This window comes from Camelus ferus, chromosome X (assembly GCF_009834535.1).
Source record: "Camelus ferus isolate YT-003-E chromosome X, BCGSAC_Cfer_1.0, whole genome shotgun sequence".
Lineage (NCBI taxonomy): Eukaryota > Metazoa > Chordata > Mammalia > Artiodactyla > Camelidae > Camelus > Camelus ferus.
The window spans coordinates 37,041,530-37,066,004 of NC_045732.1; the positions used below are offsets into that span (position 1 = coordinate 37,041,530).

Below are 24,475 nucleotides of genomic sequence, written 5' to 3' on the forward strand. Positions count from 1 at the left end.
TTCTCATTGCTTCAGCTGCTACCATGCTGGTCCAAGCTCTCAACTCTAAGCCAGATTTTTGCAATGGTCTTCTGACTGGTCTCCCTGCTTCTGCCTTCCCCCACTATGGATGTTCTATTAAAACATAAGTCTAATCGTGTCATCCTCTGCTCCAATCCTACCATGGCTTCCCATCTTACTCCAACAAAAGTTAAAGTTGTTGCTTCCTCCCCACCGTCCTTCTGCAGCCTCACTGCCTAGTACTCTCCTCCTCACACACTCTACCTTCCAAGCCAAATTTCTTGTGCCTTGAACCCACCAGTCCTGACCCTTCCTCAGGACCTCAGGATATGGTCTTTCCACTGTCTGATATGTTTCACTGTGGCTTCCTTGATCATGGTAAAATGACAGCTCCAATTCCATACAGTCCCTATCTCCCATCCCTGCTCTATTTTTCATATAGTATTTGTCAATATCTAACATATAACATATTCAATGTACACATACTTGAGAATGAATGAGTACATTTCAGAACCATGCTGTGAGGCTGAGACCTGTTGCAGTCACTCAACAGACACAAGATGTGCCTCCCACCCAAATTTAGTTTGATTGTTGACAGTGAGGATACCACACATGCACCAAGAGGGTATGAAAAGGTTTATTACTCACATAATGTGGCTTTCTGGGGAGGGTGGGCTGGCTCCAAAGTTGGTCCAAAAGTGGCATTAGAGAGCAAGGAAATGGTATTAGCTTGGGCTTTTATTGTGCTTGGGGCCGGGGGGCGCTGGGGTGAGGATTCCCATGTACAGGCAAGGACTTGTGTAGTTTGAACCTCCCGCTAGTGCCAAAGGAGGAAGCATCTGCACCTTCTTATCAGCTTGCCCAGATATAGGGCAGAAGGAGAAGGGAGAGTGACGATGGGCTTGGAAGCTGGTAGCAATCAAACATCATAAATTGAGTCAGATACTTTATTACAGGATCCATAGCAAGTAGGACTGTTGGTGTGTTTCATGTTCTCTGACTCTACCTGTCATGTAGCACCTCAGATCTGCAAGGGATCTTAGGGCTCTAGGCAAACTGACTGATTTTCCAGATGAAGACTGAGTCCAGTTCCACTATGTCATCCTGTTTCTGTAGATCCCAATGGAAGTTGGCTCAGGGGCTAGCTCCCCTTTGGTAAAGCTCTAGGTTCTTAAAAACAATCTTGAACAAGTTTTTAGACTCTTTGACTCTCAAAACTCCTGTCTATAAAATTCTTTTTTTTAAATTTTTAATTAAAAAAATTTTTATTGAAGTATAGTCGGTTTACAATGTTGTGTTAATTTCTGGTGTACAGCATAGTGATTCAGTTATATATATGTTTAGAGATATATTCTTTTTCATTATAGGCTATTACAAGGTATTGAATATAGTTCCCTGTGCTACACAGTAGGACCCTGTTTATCTATTCTGTATATAGTAGTTCTGTATATAGTCTGCTAATCCCAAACTCCCAATTATCCCCCTACCCACCCCCTTCCCCTCTGGTAACCATAATTTTGTTTTCTCATAAAATTCTTATAATAATATCTAATATGCTCTTTGTCTGAGTGAAGGATTTAACAGAAGAACCTTTATGAAGTGCCACCACCTGCTAGTGCTCTGTGACTATAGTCATTCTAGAGTCGGAACATAGTGGCCTCTAGCTAAAAACCATTTGGTCTGGGCATATTTAAGGGAATACTTTTAAGTGTTAAATAGGTAGAATATAATTATTTTTTAATGTAGTAACAGAAATGAGAACAATTGCTTCCTTGTGGATATTTTTGTTTTACTTTTGCTTAAGAAAGTTTTCAAATGAACAGAAAATAGGGAGATGAGCATAATGAACACACACCAGTACCCCTTACATCAATCTAACAACTGTTAATATGTCGCCTTTTTTGATTTATCTATTCATTTTTGTCAGTGAAATATTTTAAAGTAAATGAAGGCTATAATGACATTTTATCCCCAATACATCAGTGTGCATATTTCAAATAAATAAGAATATTTTCCTGTATAGCTACAATATCATTTTCACACTTAACAAAAATGATTTGTTGATCTCATTTAATACCTGTCTGTATTCAAATTGCATTATTCAAATTGTGTTAAGCCTTCAGTGGGTTATTTCATGAAACTTTGGGCCAAATTCTCCTTCATGGGTCTAAGATTCCTCATCCCCCAATTCACCATGCGATTAATGATTTCCTCCTTTCTCATGGGAAACAGGTGCGATTAGAAAAGTGTGACTGTTGCATATTTCCCAAAAGATCAGTTAGGTATATTACAACAAGGAGGAAAAAAGTAATGTTTGTAAGATTCCTCAGACAAGTCTCTATCTTATAATTATACTTATTTGCTTTTACATGTGTATCTAAGAAAGCCTGCCTATTGAATCTGTCTCAAATAAGATAGTAAAGTTCTTTTGGGGGGGCAGGGGGAGGTAATTAGGTTTGTTTGTTTACTTTTTGATGGAGGTACTGGGGATTGAACCTAGGACCTCATGCATGCTAAGCACGCACTCTACCACTGAGCTATACCCTCCCCCCAACAAAATAGTAAAGTTCTAATTGGATGTCACCATTTCACATAATTTTGCCCAGGGTACGTGATAAAAGGGCCCTGCTTGTGCCCACAGAGTTTGGGGTAGACCCCTCTCTGCGTCATCCTCCTCAGACCAAAGGAATGTGTTGTGAGGGGGTGGGCAGGAGCCATCCTTATCTTCTCAGATGTCTGCAGTAATCTCACATTCCATGGAGGATTGAAGAGTAGTGAGGGTAATGTGTGAGTGATCTTAGCCTTGTCTTGGATGAAGGATAAATAAAACAGTTGAATGGCCCTTTGATCATGCTGACTTTTAGTGACCTGAAACTGCCATTTCAATGCTCACTTTATTTTTAATTTTTTAAAAATCAAGGTATAATTTACACATAGGAAAATGCACAGCTCTTAACTTTACAGTTCAAAAAGTGTTGAAGAAAACATATTCCCATGTATATGGGTATGTAACCTACAAACTCTATGAAGGTATAAAACATTCCTCTTACCCCAGAAAGCTCATCAGTGCTCCTTCCCAGCCAGTCACCCTCTCCAGAAGCAACTACAGTTTTAATTTCTGCCACTCTATGTTAGTTTGGCCCATTCTAGAGTCTCACATAAATGGAATTATACATTATCTACTCTTTTGTGTCTAGCTTCTTTTATTCAATATAATGTTTGTGAGATTCATCCATGTTGCATATATTAGTAGTTCATTCTTTTTTTATTACTGAGTAATATTCCATTGTAATCCATGATATGCAGTACTACAGTTTATTTGCCCATTTTCCTGGTGGACATCATTATGTATTTTAAAGAATAAAAAGGAGGAATAGCCTCTAAAAGAGAACAATGCCCCATATCGCCTGGTTCTGAACAAGAGGGTGGAGAGGTGGGCACACATCTGAAGGAGAGTTAAGTGCTGGTACAGAAAATTTCACCTGCTTCTCCTGGTTCCTCAGTTTGCTCTCCCTGGGAATTTCCTATCAGAGAGGCTGGTGAGATTGAAAGATTTTGACTTTTCAGTTGAGATAGTGCCAATTCCTCATAATTTTGTTTGCTAAGTTAATTCTTTTTTTCAAAATGCCTTTTTTTTCTCTCTCTTTTACTGTAGGTTTTGCACTTCTGGGAGGACACCCCTGCTTTCTGACCACACAAGACATTCATTTGGGTGTGAATGAAAGTCTCACGGACACAGCCCGGTTTGTAAATCTTCTCTTTGAAGCTTATTTCAGAATTGATGGACAAATTTCGAAAAGAAAATATGCTTCTCTTTAAATAATGGTTTTCCCTCTCAGCATCCTTTGGACTGTTCTCTGTTTTCCTTCTTTCCCTCTTTCACTGATGTTCTGAATGTCCCTCATCCTCTGACCACTTTCCTTGATGTCCTTCATCCTCTGGCCACTTCCCATGAGTTAAGAAAAATTTTTTTCTTCGCAATTTGAAGAGGTTTCTGATTATAAAATTCCAACCTTCGGGAAATTTAGTCATCAAGCCTGACTGTTATGTTTTACCCTTGAAGAAATGGAGGTCCAGGGAAATTGACATGTTCCATGACCCATAAGCAGTTAGCATCAGAGCAGGTAGCGATATTAATAGCTAACACTTATTGAATGTTTATTATGTGTCAGGCATTGTTCTAACTCATTTAATCCTTATAACAACCCAAACAGATTGGCATAAAGAAGTGAGACAACTTAATTAGGGACATACTAGCTACTATAACACAAAAATCTCAAAATGTCAATGGCTTAACATAGCGCAAATGTTTCTGATTGAGAAGATGGGAGGACTGATTATTTATGTGGCCATGCAGGGACTCTAGATGACAGTGGCTCTACCATCTTCAACACGTGGCCTCCAAGGTTATCCTGGGTGCCAATATCCAGCCAGGAGCTGGAGGAAGAGAGCATGGAGACAGGATACTTGCTTCAAAGCCACCTTAGCAAGGAAGCAGCAGTCACTTTCGCTCACATTCTATTGGCAAGTACGAGTAGCTCACCCCCCAACCCCACCTAGATGAAAGTGGAGGTGGGAAAAGGCTCTTAACCACTATACTACAGAGGCTGAAACAAAGGCCCCCTGACTCCCCATGCAGTGCTCTCACCATTATATCATGTCTGATTGAGAAATCCAGAGCAAATGTCTTTGTTTAAATATTTTGCCCTTGATATCAAAGACTTATGATTATTTTCTGAAAATGGCGTGCCATAAAGTAACTCCTTGCAGGCACCGTTTGCTTTTCATGGCGGCTACCCTAGTATATACTAAATGGTCCACCTCACTTGAATTGCTGAAGATATTTGAAACAACTCATCTTTAAACCTTTTAGTTATGTTATCTCAGATGGGACAATGTTAGGATTAAGAAGTGTTGTTTTCATCTTCTGGATGCAAGGGACAAAAAGAATAAATAAACATCAATGAGTTTTTCTTCCAAATATGCTACCACTGACTGGAATTATATTTGTCTAATAATTCCATTTCCACAAAAGTGAAATATACTTTATTCAAGAGCAACTATTACAAGCTGGTTAAGAGCCAAAGCCGGGGACACAACCAGGAAAGAAGTTTCCGTGGGGATCCTCTATATAGGATCAAGTGAATGATGATGAATGAGTTACGTGTGAACTAGTGGTTGGAAGAGGAACAGCTGAGCATCCAGTAAAGAGCTAAGGAGTGCAGGTTGGCCCAGAGCCCAGAAATCAGAGGTTAGAGCCCAGAAATCAGTGGAGTGGGCAGGACCCAAAAAGCAAGAGACAAATAGCTAAGCATGGGTTGAAAGCCAAGGATGGGTAGAAACATGTTCTTTTCTGTGCTTGCTCTCCACACAACAATTCCCACTGCAAGTACTTAGTTAGAGGAGCTCTACACAGATCCTGGGAAAAAAACAATTTGCTCACAAGTTCCAGCATGATTGGGACCTTTTAGTGCATATAATTAGTTCCACTGCTATACAGATATATGGATACGTAAAACTGGATTCACAGAATTCCTTCTGATCATTCTGTCTTATCCAAAAGACTCAAAGGAAAATAACAGCTCCTCCTTAAAGGGTGTATACTATGGACCTCTTATACTATTATCTCTAAATCTTTGTAAAAACCTTACACGGTAAGTATTATTGGCCCAATTTTATAAATGACGAATCCATGACTCAGAGAAGTAATAGAGCTTAGCAGCTAAGTCAGCATTTAAATCATGCCGTCGTTTTTAAGGCCATACTGTTTTGACTTACCCCTACCGTCTCTTATATAAGCCTACGAGAGGGGTAGTGAAATAAGTTATGGGAAGTACTGGCTTGTGTGTCACAAGGTCCCCACGACCACCCCAATGCTTGATGGTTCACCAGGAAGGTTCACAGGACTCAGCATTTAGTCGTACTCATGGCTATGATTTATTACAGGGAAAGTATACCAAGCACAATCAACAAAGGGAAAAGGCACATGAGGAGAAATCTGAAGGAAACTAGGTGCAAGTTTCCAAGAGTCCTCTCCCAGTAGAGTCCTCAGAATGCACTTAATTCCCTTAGTAATGAGTTGTGACAAAATGTGCAAAATGTTGTCCACCAGGGACGTTCCTTAAAGATTCAGTGCCCAGGCTTTCCATTGGGGGATGATCACACAGCATCCTCTGTTTGATATGTACCCAAATTCCAGACTCCTGGAAGGAAAGCGGGTGTTAATTTTAGATCATATTGTTTGTAAAAACATTTTAGGCATACTGAGCTACTCTTATCAGTCCTGGGAGTGGTGGAAACCCTTCCCAAGTTGAAGTTCCTAGATTCCACCCAAGGGCCAACCTTACAAGCAGTCCTTTCAAAGGACAGCAGTCAGGACTGCTATGTTAACTCTTTTCTGCATGGCTTGGAAATCACAAGACTTAAGATCTAATCCAACCTTCGCCACTTTACCTACTCTGTGACCCCCATAGGTGAAAATTTCTCTGGATCCTAGTTTCCTCTTCTATTAATTGGGGGAGGTCTGATCCCTAAGGTCCATTTTACATTCTTAAGTGTATGCAGATGTACTAGATATAAAGTCAGAGTCCTTACAGAGGTGTGCCCTGATGTAAACTATGTGTAAACTGATGCAGAGAAATTTGGATCTGCAAAGATAGGAGGTAAGAGAGAGAATGCCAAGGGTTCTAAAACTAATTTAAGAATTATGTCGGGGAACTTGTTAAAATGCAAAAGTCTAGGTCCCACACTCAGAAATTCTAATTCTGCCGGTTGGGGTTCAGTTGGTGTCTGGGAATCTGTATTTTAGCAAGCTATTCAAATTCTGCTGCAATGGTGGCTGGACGGCGTTTTGAGAGCCCCTGAATTGGGAGGTTGTGTAGTAATCCTGGGCTGTTGTGCTGTAAGTCTACGCTTGTAAAGAGGAGACAGCTAATAATATGGTTTCATGTTAACTGAATGTGAAGGGTATACTAATAGTGGAGGCAAAATAATTTCAGATTTGTTATTCTTACAATATATATGTATATATTAGCAGAAGCAGGAAAATGAAAGGAGTTTCTGCTTTGGGGAGAAGGTGATAGATTAAGCATTGGACATATTGCGTTAAAGGTTGAACCTCCAAGTACAAATGTCCCTGAGTCACTGGAGATAAAGGCCTTAGGTAAAGTTGAGAGCTGGAGAAATCGAAGTATAAACTCTGGTAGAAAAGGAGCTTCAGAGTATCATTGCTAGAGAATTGCAGAAGGCTGAACCTGGCTCTGGACCTGCAGTTAGGGAGGGACAGGAGGAAATAATTAGGGTCCAGCGAAAATAAGCATAGTGCAATATCAGAAGAGGCTGGAATGGGAGATGGGGATGAGAGAAAAGGGGTAGAGTAGCTACCATGGAAATCTGACTTTCTTTTGTGCACCCCATTACTGCTTTATCTGCCAAAATATCTGACAAACAAGATATGGCTGAGATTCAGACATTCAATAAATCTAAACTGAAGAAGACAAGAGAAATCCACTTGCCTTTCTTAGAAGTAATTAAACAGGAGAAGCGAGGAAATGAATCTTAATGACATCTACCCTGCTGATACACGTGGTACAATCCATAGCAATTGCGTCCTTGCCTTTTGTAGAAGTTAAACTTTGTAAGATGCAGAGAGATTGGATGATGTTTAAATGACAGTGCTGGCCCTTTCAAGTCAAGAGAACAGTGCACACCTGACACTGATTGACGGTGTTGCTTCTCTATCTGCCTGTCCGGCTGCCTTGGGGGCCTGGTGGAACAAAAAAAGTGTCTTCCCGTCGGTGAAAAAAAGAACCTGATGGGGAATACACTGAACGTGGCAACAGAAAAAAGAAAAAAGCAAACTGGGCCAGTCTCCTGAAAACTGTTAAATGCAATTTCCAAAATGTCACTTATTTAGTCAACTGATTTAATTATTCATTGATTCAAAAATATCTGTTGAATGCCTAGTTTTTCTTCCAGGCATTGTTTTAGCACTGAGAATAGAGTGCTGATCAAATCAAACAAAATACTTTTTCAAGTGGAAATTACATTCTTGAGGGAGGACGCTTTCACTAAGCAACAACAACAACAAAATAAAGCATGAATAGAATAGGAGGTGGAAATAAGTGCTATGGTGAAGCCAAAGCAGGGTGATCTGTGGGTGGACTGGGGGTCACTTAGGTTGGGTGGTCAGGGAAGACTTCTCTGAGGAGGTGGCAGTTAATTTGAGAGTTCATTGAAAAGACAGAGCCAGCTATGGGAAAAGCATCTCAGACAGAAAGAACTGCTGGTATGAAAACTTAAGGCAAGAACAAGCTTGATGCATTCAGGAACAGAAGGACAGCCAGAAATGTTTTTACATCTGCAAATAAACATACTTAAACTTTGCAAATTAAAAAAAAAAATGTACCCTTACAACTTGGTCCTGTCTCAGACACCAAAGGAAGGAAAAATCAGATCAAGGAGTGAAAAAAAAAAAACTAAATAAATATTCAAAATAAAATGTATTGCTCTTTTCTTACTTGACTGCAATAATAAAACCTGTTCAGTTTTCATAATATAGTGGGTGAATTCTCCTTAGCTAAGTTTCAGCTGAGCATTGTGTAATCTGAGGGTGCTCGTGGGGAGTGAAGAGGAGCACTGAGATGGAGCTGTCAACTGATATAGTGGAGGAGCTGGTATGTCAGGGTCCCCAAGACCACCCTCAGGTTCAATGATCCATTAGGAGGATCCACAGGACTCAGCACATGGTCATACTCATGGCTAAGATTCATTATGAAAAAAGGACACAAAGCACAATCAGCACAGGGAAAAGGTGCATGGGGCCAAGTCCAGGGGAGGCCAGGCGCAAGATTGCAAGGGTCTCCTCCCTGTGGAGTCACACAAGTCATGCTTAATTCCCCCAGCAATCATTTGTGACAACATGTGTGAAATGTTGTCTTCCAAGGAAGACCATTAGAAACTCATTGCATGAGACTTTTATTAGGCGCTGGTCACATAGGCACCCTCTGCCTAGCCTGAACCCAAATTCGAGACTCCCAGAAGGAAAGCAGGTGTTCAGCATAATCCATACTGTTTCTATAAACAGTTTAGGTAGTGAGCCATCCGTATTATTCCTAGGTATGGTGGAAACCTTCCCAAAGTCCAAGTTCCCAGATACCAGCCAAGGGCCAAACTTGTAAGCTAGCCTTCTGAAGATACCCATGTGCTATGTTAACTCTTTTTTGCACAACTGGGCTATCATCTCTTTTCTGGATTTTGCCAAACGTCCTTTACCTAGACATAATGTAACTGGCAAGGGAGAGTACTGCACACCCATGGAAGGACAGCCCTAAGATTTGAGTTGTTTCCTCAGTTCAGTGTGGTCCCTGTGGGGCCAAGCTCCCACTGGATAGAACGACTACTGCTCACTTCCCTCTTTGGGAAAGTCTCTTAGTGACTCTTTTCCACCTGCTACTATATTAAAAGACACAAAAGATATACATATACATTCAGTTAAATTTACTTCAGATTTAAGAGTGTTTTCAGATTTTGTCAGTTCTCTGGTGCTCTACTGGGGTTAAGAGTTGGATATTCTATTTTTTTCCCCTCACTCTGGGCTTGTCTTTTTAGAAGTGACACCTTAGTATGACTCAGATCACTTATTCTTTGGAAGTTAAAAATGGATGAAACTTAGCAACAGCAGTGGGACATTATCACTCTAATTTCAAGGCTTTCTGTTTCTTCCATAATGACAGCTGTTCAAGCCTAATGCTCTGAGTCCACTATTGAAAGGTGCATAATAGCTTCACAGTCATTTTCACTTTAATACGGTACTTAGTAAAACGGCTTCAGGAACCATGTGTATGAAGGGCTCCATATAAAATAATGTAACGTTGTTCTACTCTAATTACTTCCCCTATAGATGTAATTTACTTATGGTAGTGATTGCTAAAGTATTTTCTGCCAGTGTAAAACCAGTAGAAAGGAAAATCAGCTAAAACCACTGTTTCCTAGGGCTGCCATACAAACTGCCACAAACTTGGTGGCTTAAAAACAACACAGATCTATTCTGTCACAGTTCTGGAGGCTAGAAGCCCAAAATCAATGTGTCAGGAGGCCATGCTCCCCTTGAAGGCTCTAGGGAAGAATCCTTCCTTGCTCTATTCCTACCTCCTGGTGGCTCTCAGCAATCTTTGGCCTTCCTTGGCTTGTAGCTGCATCAATCCAATCTCCACCTCTATCTTTACCTTCTCTGTGTATCTCTGTGTATCCTCTCCCCTTCTGATGAGAATGTCAGTCATTGGATTTAGGGCCCACCCTACCCAGTATGACCTCATCTTAACTAATCACATCTGCAAAGATGCTACTTGAAACAAGGCCTCATTCTGAGTTTCCTGGTAGATATGAATCTGGGGGACACCATTCAACCCACTACACAACCACATATCCACATGCCCCTGCAGCAACATGGAAGGGTCTCAAATCATTGTCATTTGATAGCTCAAATAATGGAAGTTATAAAGGGATTTGTGGATGAGACACAGTCCTCAAGAGGAGTGAACTATTGTCACATTGAAAGGAATGTTTTGAAAAGCTAGAATACTGTTCTTAAGATATTCATATCAATGATATTAAGACCAAAAAAGGTCATCTTACTTAGGTTTCTTAGTAAAATGTTTTAAAATATTGGCATCTAGTGGGAAATACGTACCTAACTAGGTGCCAATAAATTTGTACCTAATAGGAAATATGGTATCTCTGTGAATATTTACACAGGCCACCAGGAAAGTAGCAGCATGGCAGTTGTATGTCCTTGGATAAATGGTAACAGAAGTCAGTCCTTCACAACATGAACTATGATATATTCATAGTTTAGAGGCAGTTTGCCATAATGTAAAGAGTAGGGGCTTTGAAGCAGGGTTGGGCTTCAGTCCAAGTTACAGCTCATACCACATTGGCCCTGTGGTTTGGACCAGTTGCTTTTGAGTCTTAGGTTCCTCACTTATAAAATGGGGATACAAATACTTATCCCAATCAGTTATATGAGGATAAATCAGATGGTGCTTTTAAGGGACAGGCACACAGAAGAAATTCAGGTAATGTTGATTGAATAAACTTATGGCCTAACTCAATCTCAGGACAAGCTCTGACTCAATTCTGGCCACCTTTGTGGTCTCCTAGAAGCTTATGCTGCCCCAACACAGAAATTCCTATAGCACATTTTGCGGAGGTCATTCTGAATGCTGTTATGCCATACCCATTTATCTCCGACGTCTTCTAAACTACAAACTAACATGTGAGTCAAAATTAACTGGCCATTATAGAAAACTTCCTGAATAAACTGCATATGGCAATTTCATTCAACATCCCTGGGCTTCTTCCAACATCAGCCCATTTGAGAGGAGGCCACCCAGGTGTGCTGAAGGTATTATCTTGTTTCCTCATCATCCTTATATTGACGTAACTAAAATTATAATTTGGGTAGGGATATCAGACCACTAGAATATTCTCCCTCCTAGAGGGAGACAGTTAACAGATTTATTCCTTGACCAATTTACACTGGGGATAAAATCCATGTCTCCTCTAGGACCTTGGCTTGCTTCCATAAAAAATAAAAATAGAAAATGCCCATTTTTGAATGATTATAGGGTTCTCAATGGTGTCATTATGAACAGCCAAAAATTCCTCCCACTGTTCTCCAGTCCGCTGTTCAACTGGTTGGCGATGTCACTGATAACAAACTGGAATTTACGGGGCACACAGTGATTCAAGGCAGGATGGGGACAAAAGGAAGAATGCATGGCAAGACCCTATGAGAATACAACTTCTGTTTGCCTTTGGCTTTTGCAACACACCCACCATGTTCCAATAGTTTAGGAACAACTCAGCTCTTTCTAAGAGCATCAGGATTGTTTCATGATTGCCCATCTCATTAACATCCATGTTTGCTTTTAAGATCTGGCCCAGCACACTACTGGGGTTTGGGGTTTTGTTTGTTTATTTGTTTCTTTCTTTGTTTTTAGTATCTGTTTACCCAACCACATAGACTCTGCATCAGGCTTTCCTGGGGCCATGGGAGACTTTGTTTATGGTATTTATTGTTTTGTTTTGGCTTTCTGGGTGTTTTAGTTAATTTCTAAACAAGTTTTGATTTTATACCAAAGGGAAAAAATATCAAAGAATAATAGAAACTTGAGGTTTGAAAGATCTTTATGAGCTAGTTAGATCAAGCATCCTTTTTATGCCTCTTCCACACCATTCCTTCAAAATTGTTCCTGAGCTGACATGAAAATATCCAATATCAGGGCATTCTTAATATACAGAGCTATCTTGTTCCATTTTTACACAGTCTGACTTTTCTGACCAGAGTTCATACAAACTGACTGAGAGTTCTCTTTTAAATTGAGTTAAAATTGATCTTGCTATGACTCTTCTCAATGCTCTTCTGTTTTTTTAGTATCTTCATAAAATCATACATTTGAATATATTTGAAGTTTTCAATTCATTGCAGTTATTATTCTTATTGGTGTGCAAATTGCCCCATATTTGGCCAATGCAATCTGTCTTAGAGTTAGCTACTGGGTCATTCTGACATAACTTTATTAGTCTTTGATAACTCCCTGGCTTTTTGATATGGCAAGATGTTCCAGGCTCATCTTGTACACTTCTTCACTAAGGCTGAGAATTAGCCATTACTCTAAGAAGCCCTAGTTCATTTTCAATTACTTTCAAAATTATGTTTGGGAGAAACTTTCTCTTTTGAAAGATATGGTTTTTTTCTGGTTATTACAGACGTACTCCTTTTGGTAGAAAATACTAAAAGAAATTTTAAAAATATAGCTAGAACCACCAATACTGCCATCACCCAGAAATAATCAAAGTTAACATTTTATCTCCTGAACCATCTTTCCATTTTCAGTCCTATTCCATGCTTCTCCTTTTTCTGCCAACAGCAGGAAAAGAGATGATGGGGAAAAAATAGACCACATTTTAAACATTTAGATGAAATCAAGTTGAATAAATATTTTAAGTTGTTAATTATTTTTTCGAATCCTAATATTGGCAATTAAACATCCAGAGAAAACTGATTGGTGTGAGAAACTTTAAATTTGGGTAATTTGGATTTTGCAAAAACTGTTTTGCTACCATTATTGACACATGCCAAAGATTATCTACAAAGCTGTGGGAATCCACTGGAAAGCAAACAGAACTCTAATATTCAACTGGAATGAAAAGAGCAAAATGAAAAGTCATTACAGAGCCAGAGAGTATTTTTAACTTGTCAACTTTTCATTTCTAACACACATAACACAGCTCTTACAATGTTTAAAGCTGGGATGTTAAATTGATGGAGAGCTATAGAAAGCCCAGATTACTGTTAATGGGCCTGTAAGTCCAGCCCGAGTTACAGGTTTGTCATTGTTTCCAGTGAAAAGATTTTTCTTTAAAAGATCTTTAGTAGACTGGAAGAAGAAAAATAAGAACAGTGATTTCTCTATGATTTATAGCAGCTTTAAACATAAAGCAGAAAGCAACATCATTGACAAAGTAATATTCATTGTCTATTTAAAGGCCTTTAATATCTTTGTTTCTCCAAGTGATTCCAATGTGAAAACAACTTGGGAGTTGCTCCTTTCCCTCCATGTCGTTGAGTCCATTTCACCTGCAGTTTCTGTGGCTGGAGGACTGAAGTGACATTTTCTATTAAGCTTTGTCATACTCTCTTTTGCCCATAGATGCATTAATGTCCAAGAGGCTTTTTCTGCCTATAGGAATATTCTGTACTCTTTGTACTTAGTTTATAGTCCAATATATTAATCTTACGAATTCAGCATTTCTATAAACGTAAAAGATTAAACATTCCTCAGTGGTTCTCAAAGTGTGATCCTCAAACCAGCAGCATAAGCATTTCCCGGAGCTTGGTAGAAATACCGATTCTTTTGGGCCCCAACCCAGACCTACTGGGATCAGAAACACAACTGGCTGCGTTCTAATAAGCCCTCCTGGTGATTCTGATGCATGTTCAAGTTTCAGAACGATTGCTTTAAACATTCACATACTACTTATACAACCACTAAATCAAATACATATTAAATGAACAAAACAAGTGTCCTCAACCATTTAAATATTGATTGCAACTTAATCAAATGCTTTAAAACATTTAATTTAATCATAAGCCTAGCATTTCAGATTTCCTTGAATGCTCTAAATTTTTTAAAAAGGAAAATATACACATAAAACACAACATTGATTACAGAGCTGATGAATATTTTAACAACAAAACTGAGCACAATGCTATTAACATCATAGATTTGATTTTGTTTACATTCTTACCCCTACTTTTTATTCTTATTTTTATATGGTCCTGGAATTTAAATGTATGTGTGTAATTTTACTAGACTGGAAAGAAAAAAAAAATCATCTCAAGAAGCTAGTAATGCAGGTTAAGTGGATTGCTGACCAGTTAGTTTTGGTTGGGTTATAGGAAATGGTTGCTAAGTTCAAGATGAATTAAATTGCAGCTTCTGGCCGCTAGGGTTGAATATGTTTTTATCACCTAGTTTTAGATTTTTTTATTGAAGTATAGTTAATTTACAATGTTGTGTTAGTTTCTGGTATACAGCATAGCAATTCAGTCATATGTGTATGTGTGTGTGTGTGTGTGTGTGTGTATTTTTTTTTCTTCTTCATTATAGGTTATTACAAGATACTGAATATACTTCCCTGTGCTGTATATACAGTAGGACCTTGTTATTTACCTATTCTGTATATAGTAGTTTGTATCTAATAATCCCAAATTCCCAATTTCTCCCTCACTTTTTATCATGGGTTCTGATATTCATTTCCTATTGCTGCTTTTTAAACAAATTACCAGAAATTTAGCAACTTAAAACAACACAAATTTATTATCTTACATTCTGCAGGTCAGAGGTCTAAAATGAGTCCACGGGGCTGTGTTCCTTCTGGAGGCTCCAGGGAAGAATCCAATTCCTTGGCCTTTCTAGCCTGCAGAGGCTGCCTATATCCTTTGGCACATGATTCCCTTCCTCTCTTTCAAAGCCAGCAACTTAGCTAGCATCTTCTTTCATTTCTGACTTCCTGCTTCTTTCTTATAAGGACCCTTATCATTATATTGGACCCATCCAGGACAATCTGCCCATCTCAAGACCCTTAACTGAATCACATCTGTAAAACTTCCTTTGCCATGTAAGGTAACATATTCACAGTTCTGGGTCTTAGGACATGAACATCTTTTGGGGAGCATTATTCTGTCTGCCATAGGATCCTTATTCTGTTTTTCATATGAATTCTGATTTTTTAAAGAAATTAAAATATGGGATATTCTTTAATTTTTATTTGTTTTCGATCTCTGGCAATATATGACCCATTGTGATATTTTTATGATATATATTTTTTTAAATTAATTTTTTCTTTTTTTCCCTTTTTTTTCTTAATGGGGGGGTGGTAATTTTAGGTTTACTTGTTCATTTTTTTTTAAACAGAGGTACTGGGAATTGAACCCAGGACCTTGTGCATGCTAGGCATGCATTCCACCACTGGGCTATATAACCTCCTCGCTATTTTTATGATATATTTACCTGGCCTGGTTTCAATATTTTAAAATATATGCCTTTCTGATTGGCATTGTTTTATAGTTAGTTGGGCCACCAAGAAGTTTCACTCCTAGAGAGACAGGAAAGTGAGTTTGAAAATTTAGATTTCTCCTTCAGGACAGTTAACTAAGTTATTAGTTTGGAATAAACAGTTGTATCATCTTTTTAATTGGAAACTGTATATGGCAACGGGTGCTAGTTAACTGCAAGACTAGTCTTCTACCTCATATAAGACCACAAATGCTAATGGGCTTGTCCATTTATGTTACAATTTTGACTATTTCTAGGACTATTTGGCTTATAAGTTGTGTTATTTATGGTTTACACACATGAAAAATGGCACATATCTATACTTTATGAACAGAAATATACTTAACAAAACCCCATGAAATATCTATCCATATCTATACAGTTATATATAAGCACTTTCCTACTTACTTAAGTAAATAAATTTAAATGTATGTGATAATAGTCATCCTTCTTTGATATTACAACCATATTTTTGTACATTTTCTTTATATTAGCTCTTATGAGCATCATGGCCTTTTATACATACAACTTGTTTTGCCTAATGATTTTTACTGTAAATGATCACAACTTGACAAATGTTTAAGTTGGTTCTTTTTCCTTTTAGCACTGCCTCTGCTATTTTTAAAATCATTTAGCTTCCTGGCAACAACAGTATTACAGATCTATACTGATTTTATCTCAAGGACATGGAATTAACTATTCTCTAATAGTTTCTGGTTCCCTTTTTATGTACAGAACAATATTAAGACCAAAATTTGGGCACTAGTGATGCTTAACAAGTGTTGAAGGGAGAAAAGATTATAGCTACTGCTGTTGCCATGGGACCACTCCTGTTAGTGACTGAGCTAAAAGGAAAACACGGTTGACCTTTGAACAGCACAGGGCTTAGTCCACATATGCACAGTCTGCCCTCAGTAACTGCCATTCCTCAGCATCCATGGATTCACCCAGCCATGGACCATGTAATAGTGTAGTGTTTACCACTGAAAAATATCCATGTATAAGTGGACGTGTGCAGTTCAAACCTATGCTGTTCAAGGGTCAACTGTACTTCTGTTATAAGTGTATAAGATCTTGTTCTTTCCAGTATAACATATCATGTTGTTATCCCTTATTTTTCTCATAGTACGAGATTTCAGCAACTAAGACTTTCCTCCTCTACACTGATCCATTGTTCTACCCAGCAGCAGAGTATCCCATGTTTCTCCCACCTCCTCACTCACTCTATTTTCTAGGACAATGGTTCTCAGGTTTGTCTTCATACTGAAATAACTTGAGGAGCTTCGAAAATATCGATGTGAGTCCCCCAGCAGAGCTTCTGATTTAGACTTCCAAAGGGCAGAATATGGCATCAGAATTTTTACAGCTCCATAGGTGATACTAATGCATAGCCATGGTCGAGAACCTCTGTTCTAGGAGGTGTTGGGCAACCTCAAAAGGCAGACCAGTCACTATTACATGGGAGTATACCACAGAGGGTCCAGGGATACCAACTCCACATGATAAACAAGGCAAGTAAATGCGTGCTTGCCTTTTGGCTGCTTCCGGAGCTCTTGGGATTTTTCAAGGGAGGGAACCACAACTGCTCTTTCAAAATATTCTTGAAAAACTCAAGTGTATAGGACATTGACTTCTCCAGTTGCTCTCCTAGCATCTCCTTGTTTCAGCCTCATCTTTCCTCATCCTTTCTCAACCTTGGTCTAATTACTTCAAGGTTTTCAAAGGCCTTGGTTTTCTCATTTATGAGGTTAAGATAACATTTACATGTGGTACACACTAAATCTAGCAAAACTCAACAACACATTGTAAAGTTCATGAAAGTCATAAGAGGTTGGCAGCCCATAGTCCTAGCTCCCTAAAATGATTTGAGAGGCTACAACAGAAGTCAGATCTGTTCTGACTGTGAGATTCCAGAAGGTCAACTGCAGTGGCTAACCCAGATTTTTTAAATCCTATCTCTACACACTGTAGGAAGATATATATATTTTAAAAAGTCCTTTGGGGTCAAACACTCCTCAACCTCCCACTCTCATAGAATTTTAAGTGTCATAAAATTAATAAATTCTTCTGAAATAGGGAATTGATAATTGATTATAATTATAGACCCTGTTGGGATATCTACCTCCATTTAAGTAACTTTCCCATGGTAGAGTTAAAAGCCTGCATTCTGTAGTATGAAACATCAGCATATCTGTACTGGGAAGGGAATTTGTATTGTGCTTTTGAAAAAAAGGGGAGAAGATTTAAAATTCTTTTACTGTAATAGCCTGTCTTAGGACAGTGGTTCTGAAACTTTTGAAAGTTCTCTGAGTTACTTGGGAAACTTGGTAAAAGTACAAAGACCCAGCGTCTATCCTATTTCAGGAGCTTGGACTTGTTTATTAGCCTTCACTTAGTTCTGATACACACCCAAGTTTGGGACCCATTCCCTTAGGGTATCAGATAGGTCTGGGTAGCTGGTTACTCTAAAGAAGACGGCCTTAATTTTTCTCTGTATATCTTGTTTTTGGTATTGTTCCTTTTAACTTTACCAACTGCCACATATCAATGATAATTCATCATCACAACTGGTAGGCCTACAATTGGTTTCTTATCTCTGTAAAAATGCTAAAATCAGTAGTCACTGGCTAAGACATCAGTGGAACAACATCTGGCTTCTTTACTGACTACGTGTTTATTATTAGTTTTTCAATCTGTCATGTTGATAGGTAGTTGTAACATAATAAAAGTTCCAATTTATTAGCATTTCTTATCACTATTTAAGATCCTAATATATGTATGTGTATGCATGACTGGGACTTTGTGCTGTACACCAGAAAATGACACATTGTAACTTACTGTACTTCAATTAAAAAAAGATCCTATATTAAAGAAGGAATTATTGATCATAATCAACTTTGATTGATCTTTTCTTGGTCTGCCGCAGTGTGTTGTCTAGCATGACAGATGCAGTGTTGGCGCGAGTGTATAAACAATCAGATCTGGACATCTTGGCTAAAGAAGCATCCATCCCAATCGTCAATGGGCTGTCCGATTTGTACCACCCTATCCAGATCCTGGCTGATTACCTCACGCTCCAGGTTGGCTTATTTCTTTGCCTAGCACAAGAGCAAAATCAATAAATAATCCCTAACTAGCTCTACATGGAAGCATTTAAATCATGGTATTGATGTTTTGTTTTCAAATATCATCTTGGCAAAGAATTATAGCATATGTGTGCATCTAGATATCCAGCAAAGACAGGGCATTGTGAAAAACAGATTATAAGATAATTCTATTCTCAAACCTTTTTCCAACCATTTTTAACCCCTCTCTCATCCCCTGTTCTTTCAATCACTTTGCTTTTTGGTGCCATATTTAACATGGTGGATGAACAGGGAATGCTGGAGCACAGAAAATCGAAAATCTTTATGTAATCCCACATACATCAGGCTCTGTGACTTGGGAGTGAAGATTAGTGGAGAGTGCTCTGAATATTCAAAATGGTCAATGATTAAACCACTTTCTGAGAAGAAGGCCATTTTCTACCATTTTAATAAACTGTTTAAGACTGGAGTTAAAAGCATGCAGAATTTATAGAATTGAGGCTCAAACTTAGCCACGGCCCTTCAAATTAAGGAACGTTAATAACTTTGAAAGATTCATCCCATTTGGTTTACCACAGCCAATCTACATAGTCTTGCCACTGGGAATTCTGACAACCATACCTTCTGTGTCTATGGACTATTCTGGGGAGACAGGACAAACTGGATAGGTCCATCTTCCTCCTCATTTGAATAAGCTACACACGTGCAAATGTGAAGTTAAACTCAAAAGTAAACTCTTTGGTAATGAAGATAAGATTAATGCAGAGAGGGTGATATAACAATGTTAGATACCAAGTGACTGTTTGTAGGTGTGGCTTTACATATACGCCAGATTATGTAATGCTTCCCCCTGGGGCTTCATCAGTTCTATATTAATACATTCACTGATGGACAGTGAAATGTTCTATTCATCATATTGTCCCCTGCAGGACCTGGTACCATGCATTCATAAAGGACATACTCAGAGTAGGAGTTGAATGAATAAATAGCACCTTATTAAGAGCATGGAGTCGAAATCAGATGGACCTGGATTTAAATCCTAGCTTTGCCACCCAGTAGTTCTATGATCTCCAAATTAGTTAGCCGTTCTCTTTAAAAAAATCTTATCTTTATAAATATATAAATATATAAAATATATGAAACCTATAGACACTTGAAGAAAAGTAAAACACCCATGTGCCCATTATATAAGATTTATAAAATCTTATCTTTATAAATATATAAATATATAAAATATATGAAACCTATAGACACTTGAAGAAAAGTAAAACACCCATGTACCCATTATACAGTTTTGCCAAATATTACTATAGAATTTTTTGTTTTTAAAGAAAATATTACAGATGGGGTTGAAGTCCACTGTGTAACTCTCCCTGATCCCACTTCCTCCAACCCCACAAAGAAATTTTTATCCTGGTGTTTGTAGTTATAATTTCCAAGCATCTGTTTATACTTTAACTGCACATGTCAATACCCATAAACAACCAAGAGTATTAACGGGCATGTTTTTCAACTTTATATAAATGGGAACATACTCAACTACCACGCTACACTGTTCTAGGTGCGTTGTATTTCTCCTTTTCTATACCAACAAGTGTAAGCTTCGTAAAGGCAGTAATTTTTGTCTTCTTTGTTCATTGTAACATCTCTAGGGCTAAGAACAGTGTCTGGACATTGATGGGTCTCAATTTGTTGAATGAAAGAATAAACACAACAAAGGTTCAGATTTGAAATATATGAAAATATGAGTCTCTATATGAGCTCATATAATGTCTTGGCTTAAGATATTTGGACAATTTGCTTTTTTTTGTGATTGTACCTTCATGTTATCAAAATGCCCTGTATAATGCAAAAAAAAAGTAGTTTATTCATTCCAACAAAGCCTTTAAAATTGAGATGAAGACTGCTTCCTTTATTTTCCTTATTGATTGTTCTTAATAACTATTCCTAATAATTGTTTCACATAATTGAATTTCCTCTCAGATGTAATCTCCTCCAACCTTTGCCTTTCAGGAACACTATGGCTCTCTGAAAGGCCTTACCCTCAGCTGGATTGGGGATGGGAATAACATCCTGCACTCCATCATGATGAGTGCAGCGAAATTCGGGATGCATCTTCAGGTGGCTACTCCAAAGGTAGGGAAACTTTCTGCCTTGAAACTAACCCCCTCTTAAATTATTCACAGACGTAATTACCTAGTGAAAAACAAACCTCTCTTTTATTCAAGGAGAGCACAGGTGAGCCCAGAAAATTTAAGTTATATTACTAGCCCTACTATAAAAGCTCTCTGGACTCTTGAGTGCCCAATTTCGGATCTCTATAATAAGAGATAGTCTTGGCTGATGTCTTTCATCCTGTGAGTCTGTGTTAAAAGCACATCTGAATTATCCCTTTGGATGCCCTGAAACCAGCCATTATGATAACTGGCATTCCTGTGCATTGCTATCACAAAGGTATAAGAAAGTAATGAAATCCAGACAGTGCTCCAAGGCATGGGGAGGATGCTGTCATTTTTTGAATACTACAATTTGGTAAAAAAAAAAAAAATCAATCTAATGTGAAGGACAAAGTGATGGCGTCTACACCAGCTTGATATTTCAGAACTCAAATTCAAGGGCGCTTTTAAATCTGAGTCCTGGCTGTGAAGTTGACCTCATGTACTTCCTACCTATCAGCCTCCCACAGAATGTATGGAAAATGTGGCTTCTTTTATAGGTCCAGAGTAACCCTTTTGATACACAAGAAACTAGTAATAATTGTCTCTGAGAAGTGGAACTGGGAAGTTCAAGGATAGAGGTAGGAGGGAGACTTTGTTTCCACAGCAAATCCTTTTATATGGTTTGATTTTTTTAACATGTAAATATTCTGCCAACACAAAAACATAAATTCATAAATAAATACACCCAAATAAAAAAGTGCAGATCCCCTTAGGAGAAGCTCTATGTTAAGATACTCCCAGCCTCATACAGAATAAATAGGCCTTTTAGGGGATAAAAACTAATCCTGTAAGAGATTCATACACAAACCAGCCCTAAAGGATCCCCACAGAACCTTTTATATACCCCATCTCTACTGAATTCTTTGCACCATTGTGTTTCTCATTACATATAATTTCCTATCAGGAGTCTTTTGAAGGGAAAACTCCCCTAAAGAGAAACCATTTCAGAAACGAAGTAAGAGAATTGACCTTCTCATTAAGAGATGATGATTCAAAATATTGTGCACCCGGGTATTTCTGACCAAGCATGTGTTTGCTGTTGTCTCAGTAGTCACTGCTGTGCGTTCACTTCGATGATCTAAGACATTCAGAGCTGAATATGTGAGGCCTAAAAATCCCCCACCCCTGCTTCTGCTTCTTGAGTTTAAGATGGACTGAGGGATTTCTGGGGATATGGGACTATCAGTGCTAAAAACCAGGAGGGTCACAGGCGAACCAGGGTGATTTGGTCACCCAAGCGCCATGTCAGGCACAGTCCCACAGCAGGGGGCTTCAGCCTGATCCGACCAGTGAGTTCTGGCATGTAGGTTATGACCCAGAGTCTTCCCAACCTGGGACAAGGAAGGTAGGCTCTTATCCTTGGAAGCGGTCATTGGTCAAGGGCAGGGTGGGGAGGTGGGGTGGTGAATCCCCTGGCACTTTTGGCAGGAAAAGCAGCCAGCTAGCCAGAGGCCAACTGCTGAAGAACTATGAGTGGTAGGTGTTCAAAGTGCACTGAAATTGGGAGAGGGAGCGAAAGCTATAAAATGGGGTCCTCTGACGGCATCTGGGTGGAGCACCAACGTTGTCTGCTGCATCCCGCCAAAGCCAAATAAAACCAACAAAACCAAACCAAATGCTTTTCCCTAGTGTTCTTGCCAAACCAGTTTGAGTCAGCGCACCTTGCTGCCTTAGTTTCCCAGGACTGCCATAACAAATGACCACAAACTGGGTGGCTCCAAACAACAGAAATGTATTCTCTCAGCTCTGGAGACCAGAAGTCCAAAGTCAAGGTGTTGGCAGGGCCATGCTCCTTCCAAAGCCTCGAGGGGAGGATCCTTCCTTGTCTCTCCCCACTTCTGGCAGCCCTAGGCCTTCCTTGGCTTGTGGCTGCATCACTCCAATCTCTGCCTCCATCTTCCTCCCTTTATGCTCGTGTTTCTCTGTCCAGTGTTCCTCTTCTTACGAGGATAGCAGACATATTAAATTCAAGCCAACCCAAATCCAGTATGACCTCCTTTTAACCAATTACATCTGCAAAGACCCTATTTCTAAAAAACACCATATTCTGGGGTTCTGGTTGGGAATGAATTTTTGGAGGACACACTTCTACCTAATACACTTGCCATAGGAGAAATGTCAGGCATAGGCAGCAGCATATGTTAGAAGTCACCCTATCATAGTAATAGGGGGACTGAGTTTGGGGACTCAGAGAGCTAACTCTTACAACAGATAATTCTCTTTCATTCAGCATCAGCATGAACTGAAATAAAGGGCCAGATCTGACATGTGTATAAAGTGGTTCTTCTTCATTTTATGGGAAGAGTTAGCACACGCTCACTACAAATCTAGTTTGGAGAAAGGCTCTATATTAATGAAAACTATTACTGCATTTAGTTTTTACAGATAAAACATACATTAACAATAATTGTTCCCTGCTATAAGGTGTTTTTGGAAAGGCTTTATTCTGTTGGAGAAATATATGGTTTCAACATTTTATTGCATGTCAAAGATGTTTTATTAACGTCAAAGGAAAAATTCCAATATTATAGAGTAATTTCAGTGCTGTTCTTATGCAGAAACTTATTTAAATGATAAAGAGTACTAAAACCTGGTTAAATCTTGGTGGGAGGGAGTACGACTTTTAAAAAGTCTTCTGGAAAATCTGAAGTGCATAAGTTGTTCCATCAATTTATAAATAGACCTATTTCCTTTAAAGATAAAGCAAGACTTGTAAATTTAAGAAGCAGTTGTAGGGGAATAGCTCAGTGGTACACCTCATGCTTAGCATGCACAAGGTCCTGGGTTCAATCCCCAGTACCTCCATTAAAATAAAAAAAGCACTGAAAAGTTTCCAAAGCCATAATTCATCTATTTCCCCATTCTTCAAGCAAGAATAACTTACATGCTCAAGAAAACATAATTTTGTCCTTGATTGTAAAATTGCTCCATAAACTATTGATGGTAATGATTTTAACATTGTTCTAAGTGAATATTTAGATGGAACTGGGTTTGTTAATCACCTTCTTAGTCTGGTTTTAAGATTTATGTAAAAGCCAATGAGTGGTTTAGTATTGAAAGCTGAGCTGTGAGTAAAGCATTCCTTTTTGTATTCTCAGTCATGGCCCAGTGCATGCAAGGTTGGGTGATTTTCTAATTTCCAAACCTCTCTGTTGGTTCTCTAAGTACTTATTGATTCTTTCTCTAAGAATGATTATACTTAGGGAGTAGAAAACTTGCCTTCCAAAGGGAAGGCTGAATTTTCAGGGCAGGAGGTACATGGGGTAATAGCCCAGCCGCTTCATTTATGTTCACCAGTATGAATGGTCACAACATTAATTCCTAAATTAGCAAGCCTTTATCAATTACCTCTCCCAAATTCCAATATACAAAGCTCCAGAATTTATGGCTATTTGAGGATGATAAAGCTGCCAAAATGCCTGCAGGCATCATCATCTGAGCAGTCTCTTTCCTCAAGAATTCTGTAATGAGAGAGGGAACTATGATAGACAATCGTATGCAAATAAACGCAATTTCAAATGAATAAACCTGAACATGCCTGTCGTGG

General features: G+C 38.7%; 1 protein-coding gene across 1 annotated transcript in view; it reads left to right on the forward strand.

The window, feature by feature from the left end:
* OTC (ornithine carbamoyltransferase) overlaps window positions 1–24,475 on the forward strand; it is a 55,629-nt gene that overhangs the window by 19,758 nt on the left and 11,396 nt on the right. Inside the window, exons 4-6 of the mRNA XM_006192003.3 lie at window positions 3,656–3,743; window positions 18,550–18,703; window positions 20,723–20,845. Coding sequence (XP_006192065.1) covers window positions 3,656–3,743; window positions 18,550–18,703; window positions 20,723–20,845 — 365 coding nt within the window. The remainder of the gene's footprint in view (window positions 1–3,655; window positions 3,744–18,549; window positions 18,704–20,722; window positions 20,846–24,475) is intronic.